The sequence below is a fragment of the Alligator sinensis genome, unplaced genomic scaffold (assembly GCF_000455745.1).
Source record: "Alligator sinensis unplaced genomic scaffold, ASM45574v1 scaffold138_1, whole genome shotgun sequence".
Lineage (NCBI taxonomy): Eukaryota > Metazoa > Chordata > Crocodylia > Alligatoridae > Alligator > Alligator sinensis.
Genome location: NW_005841862.1, coordinates 3332540 through 3337863, shown reverse-complemented (window position 1 = coordinate 3337863; position 5324 = coordinate 3332540). Strand labels below are relative to the sequence as shown.

Here is a 5324-nt window from a genome sequence, read left to right as displayed (position 1 = left end):
GGCCGGGCCCCCCGGGGGGGGGGGGGGGGGGTGCACACAAACAGAACAAAAAGGTGGTCTCCAGCCCAAAAAGAATGATTTAATCACCTCTTATCTCAGCCTCAGCTTAAACATCCTGGTATTCTTGGGATTTGCTGTCTGTGTAAAAAGCTCATATTATTTTTAATTGTTTTGCCCCTGTTCCCACCCTTTGTCTACCTTCTTGTTCAAGCTTGGCTGTAAACTCTGCCGGGCATGGAAACTCTCTCTTACTCTCTGAAGGGTGCTTGCAAAACTTGCATTCAAAGAAAGTGCATTATTATTAGTCAACCTTTTCCCAGCCCTATCAGCTATCCAGAATGCAGCCCCCCTGCTGCTGACTGCGGCAGGAGGCATGCTGTAGGATGTAAACCTTTACCATTTAATTTCCCATGTCCCATTAGGCAATTAAAAACATGACATTACTTTCACAGGAAAGAGGTTCAAGCCAACAGTTTTTTTCATTAATTTTTTAAGCTGTGAAGTTCTGCTCCTTGGTACGTGACCAGCTGTGGAAAGCACCAGGGTAGAATGGCGGATACGAACTGGCTGGGACACACGAGAGTTCAGAAGAGAAGGAAAGCACTTGCAGAGGCTTGTTTCTTCCATGTTATTAGCCAAGCAAGAGGAAAACCACACTGTGTTAGTACAGTGAGCCGTTCCTACCCTCGGAGTCATAATGGCTGGGGTGCCAGGGGCAGAGCGCAGAGCTGGGGGACAGGCTGGGTTTATGGAATCATAAGAGAGGAATTTTTCAGCTGAATTAACAGTCATGTGATAGATGTGCTCGAAGTTGCTCGGAGAGGAGATCAGACTGGAGTGATGATGAGGGGATTGGTAAGGGGAACGTGGCTATCAAAGACAACAGAGAGAAAAAAAGAGGCAGTGAAGGATGGTTTCATGGTTACACAGGTAATGTGAAATTACTAACAAACAATCTGCAGGAACATGCGAAGAACAGGATCAAATTCCCAAATAATCCCTGCCTGTACACAAGTAGGCAGATCCCCCAGGTCAGCACCCCACCTTTCCCCTATCAATCTCTTTCGACTGTATCACAGGTACCTGTCACCCTTACTGTTGCTAGCAACTTACAATAAATCAAACTTGTAACTCTCCAGAATGGATTCTAGTGTTTATTGTCATTTATATTTCAAACAGCACCATAGTTGTGTATGACTTTTTACAGACAAACAAAAAGCATCAATTCCCTGCTTCGAGGAGCTTACAATCTAAATGAGACACAAGCAAGGCAAGGTGAACGTGGATGAGATGATAAGGAAGGGAGTAAAGATAGAGGCACAACGGTGAAAGTGAAAGAGCATGACACTTCCTTTTGCTATGCATGCATTAAGGGGTGGCCACTTTTATAAATATCCATAAACATATGGATATAGTAGATACTGAGAATGCGAGGGAACATAGTGTCTGGGGAAATGGAGCTCAGGCAGGAAAGCGAACTGCTTAGTGTCACACAAGTGGGGTCGAGCTTACCTGTAGGGAAGGGCACAGCATAATGCCTATGTCCCACTAAAGACCCTACAGGACTTCAGTAGTGCAGAGACCTCATGTGGTCTGCACAGCAGTGAATTGCATTCCCAGTGGGTGAGGCTAGCCTTGTACTTCAGCTCAGTAACCTGCTGGGTGCTGTGCTCCCAAAACAAAGGATGGGAAAAGAGCTGAACCTACTAATTAAACAAAAATCGCCTTCTAATCAGTCTCCACAGAATGTGCTGACAGCACAATGCCTAGGTCCCACTTTTATCATTCAAAGCTGCCTAAATCCACAAGATGTATCTGAATAACTTGCTAAGTCTCATTTTTCCTCCCTCTGTGGAGGGATCCTACCTTTACATACCCAGTAGGCTGCTCTGTTTTTGGATAGGTAGGATAATGGCCACTGGGAAAGTAGGCCAGCTTTTCCTACTCAATAACCCTTTTTGCTTCCTTTTGTTCAACTGCTCTCTTCATCTTTTGGGGAAAAAATGTCTGAGCAATGCTGGCAATATGGTACAAAAAGGCTGAAAATCAATATCCCTCTGGTAAACCTAAGGCACTATTCGTCACATAAGGAATTTATGGAAGTTTGGGAAGAGCATCAAATGGCATTCCCATACACATTACCTCTGGGATTAAGCTAGAGTTATTACTGTTCTGCACTGTTCCCTCAGTCTGAGCTGGTAAAATCCCAATAGGGTTTTTGTTTTCTTTTACTTTTTTTAATGTATTGGTGTTATGAAGCATTGCATGTCAATGAAACATAGATTTACAGCATACAGTATATAATATATATTCATTGCTATTAATAAGGTTAGCTGTATCTAGAATATCAGTACAGTCATCAATAAGCAAGGAAGATACTTTTCCAAACAGGAAAGTGGGAATGGCTTCTCCATTAGCACAACACTGAGAGCCTGCTGCAAAATCAAGTCATGTTGCTAAATGCCAATAAGGAAAAAAAAACAAACCTGTCCTGATACTACAAGCTTTGAAGTGGACAGTAAACCAGCTCCTGACCACAGAAATATTTATCCAGTTCCCATTAATAGGAGAAAGTTGGGTTATAGTGACACATTGTGAAACCGAGGATTGAATGATAATATTCTGCCATCTGACACATAAGTGAGGTTTACGCTGGAAGTAAGAAATACTAAATATGTGTGATATTAATTACTTTGAATGCCTTTTACTGAAACAGATAAAACTTTACAAATAATCTGTCTCTTACTGAACTATAATGATACCTGTAAAATGGAGTGGAATTGAGGTACAATGAACTAGATTTTATAAGTAAAATATTCAGGCATACAGAGCATGGGAGCACAAATCAATTCTGCATATCTGAAGTAGACAGCTGATACGTGCTGCAGGAAGTAGAATTCCAGAATTCAGATCTTCACTACAAGCTTCCATGATAAAGGGGCTTCAAAGGATATGAGGGCCAGAAAATGAACTGAACTGCCGGGACAAGTTCATGTGTGTTTAATTGGTGACAGGCTGCTAAGGGAAAAAAAGTATAAATACATAAGTTGGGGGATACTAAAAGAAGTGAATCTAAATTGCACAACTCTAGTCAGTGACCCAGAACAAGTAGGTACATCAATTAAACATATCATCACAGGCCTGTTGCGTACAGATAAGACTTTTTGTTCATTTTTAAGTAAGTGAATCCAGTAATCCAGTTATCAGAGACTCTAAAGCAAACTGTGAAGGTGCTGGATACAGGTATGGACATTACACAATTACTGTTCTATGATTGTCTTGTGTATTTTTCCAATCGAGGCCCCAGTCACCAAGCTCAAATAAGGCAGACTCCTGAGCCTCTAAGGGGCCCCACTAAGATCAAGGGATCTGTATTTGGGGGCAGGGGTCTACCCAAAGGAAGCTTGATGCAGGGCTATATTAAAAGGAAGCAATTTACTTCAAAAGTATTCAATGCATGACTTATTCCCAAGACAGACAGCGGTTCAAAAATAGGTATCCAAACGGTGCTTGCAAAATGCCTGCACCTATGCATCTGGAAACTATAGTGCACAGCAAGTACCTCTCTGCTCATGTGTGATGGTGCAATGGCTTTTTTATGTGCCAGAATGCATGCTGTGCTATTCCATATCCCTGTGTAGGCCTTTCTTGGACAATGTGCCTCATAACTCAGACTTGCTCCAAGCTTTCAGTTTTACTCATCATCATTTTGTGACTTTAAGTTACTGAAATGAAAGCCTTTATAAAAGTTAATTTACTTTTAAAATGATGCTGCACAAGACCCAGTTTGGGTCTCTGCCTGGCCACAGATATCTGTATTCCAAAGTGAACACACAGGGAGGAAGCTCAGGATTTAGCCTACTACGTTTCTTCTTCCACCAAGTAACTCTCAATTATCAAAAATGCTCAAGAAGGGCCCAGACTGAAAGCACTACAGTCTGACGCTGTCTCTTTAGTCACAAAACAGATGTAACGTGGGGATAGGCAGTCCGAGTGCCCCTCTCACACTGCCTTGCCGATGGACCTCATCACAAATATGGAGGACTAACTCTTGGCATTTGAGTTCTATGGCTTGGTCAATCCTTAGGTTGTCCCCTTGGTCATGGCAACAAAAGAACCAGCTAGTGCCAACTGCAACAGTGATTTTTAAAGACGACAGTTCTCCAGTAGGAACTGGACTGAATAGACATTAGATGACAATAATGTCTCATCACGGTCATCCTGTGTTGGATACAAATTGCTGACTCAGAAATTGAAGTCTCTCTTTGCAACACCTGCCTATTCCCTCAGCCAGTCCTGCTTTTAAATGTCTATTCTGTATTAGGGTCTACTACCAAGGCCCTTTCTGCTGGCCTCAGCAGCACTTTCCTGAACTCAGTCAAACCTGCAACTGGGCTGATGGGTCCACATATGGATCCTGGCATTGTAAATCCACATTTGGCTACGCCAATGAGTAAGGTGGAAAGATCAGGTCTTTGTATATTCTCTTGTATTTTTATTTAGCTTTGTATTAAAATATTTTAAAAGCCCTGTAAACTTTCAATACGAAGCATAAAGGCAATTCTTCAGCATTTTTCATAAAACATGTATATATTTGTAAAAAACCTGACAAATGCATTTTAACTCTAAAAGAATTAGCTGACACTATTTACACCCCCTAGTGGTAAAAGCCTTGACATTTCAAAAATGTTTTGCTTATCCTCTTCTATTTCTGCTTCCAAGAGGGGCACAGAAAATAAAATGTTATACTCTTTTCCATATCTCTTAGAAATCAATTGAATTAATATGTTGTTACTATGATGGAAAATACAACCTGTGCAACAAGGTGAATAAAAACATCTAGTATCAGAAATATTAAATACTCAGAGGACTATATTTACAATTTCAGGAATAAGATGAGAATTAATTAAATAATTCAAAGAAGTCTCTTTCAAGATGAACTATCATATAGGAGAGTCCTACAGATGCGCTAGAACTACTTTGTGAGGCCCATCACTTCTACTTTTTTGCACCTGATGCTCCAGTTTTTGAAGGTATCTTATGCTTAGACAATGCCCCAGCTCACTCCTAGGCCATCTGTCATTGCCAACTGATTCTTCAGAGAAGTCAATAAATTCGGCCTGTAATTTTGCATTCATCTAAACATTAACAAAGCGTGATGCCAGAAACACGGGCTTCTGATTTCACTGCAGCAACATATAGTAGGAGAAACTGACTTGTCAGTTCTTAACCGATATCTGAAATAGTGGTTGCAGAGAATTACTGTCTAGGTTTTAAATGGTTCTGTATAAAGATGTTCTCTTTGCCCTTCTCTCCTTCAGCAG

At 41.1% G+C, this 5324-nt stretch overlaps 1 protein-coding gene across 11 annotated transcripts in view; it reads right to left on the bottom strand.

The window, feature by feature from the left end:
* The window catches only part of CDC42BPA (CDC42 binding protein kinase alpha), a 349682-nt gene that overhangs the window by 10141 nt on the left and 334217 nt on the right, over positions 1 to 5324 (bottom strand). Inside the window, exon 37 of one of the 11 annotated variants that reach the window (XM_025216145.1) lies at positions 33 to 870. The exons of 9 other annotated variants lie outside the window; for them this stretch is intronic. In XM_025216145.1, coding sequence (XP_025071930.1) covers positions 427 to 870 — 444 coding nt within the window. In that variant the 3' untranslated portion in view covers positions 33 to 426. One more of the 11 variants, XM_025216170.1, reaches the window with a different exon arrangement.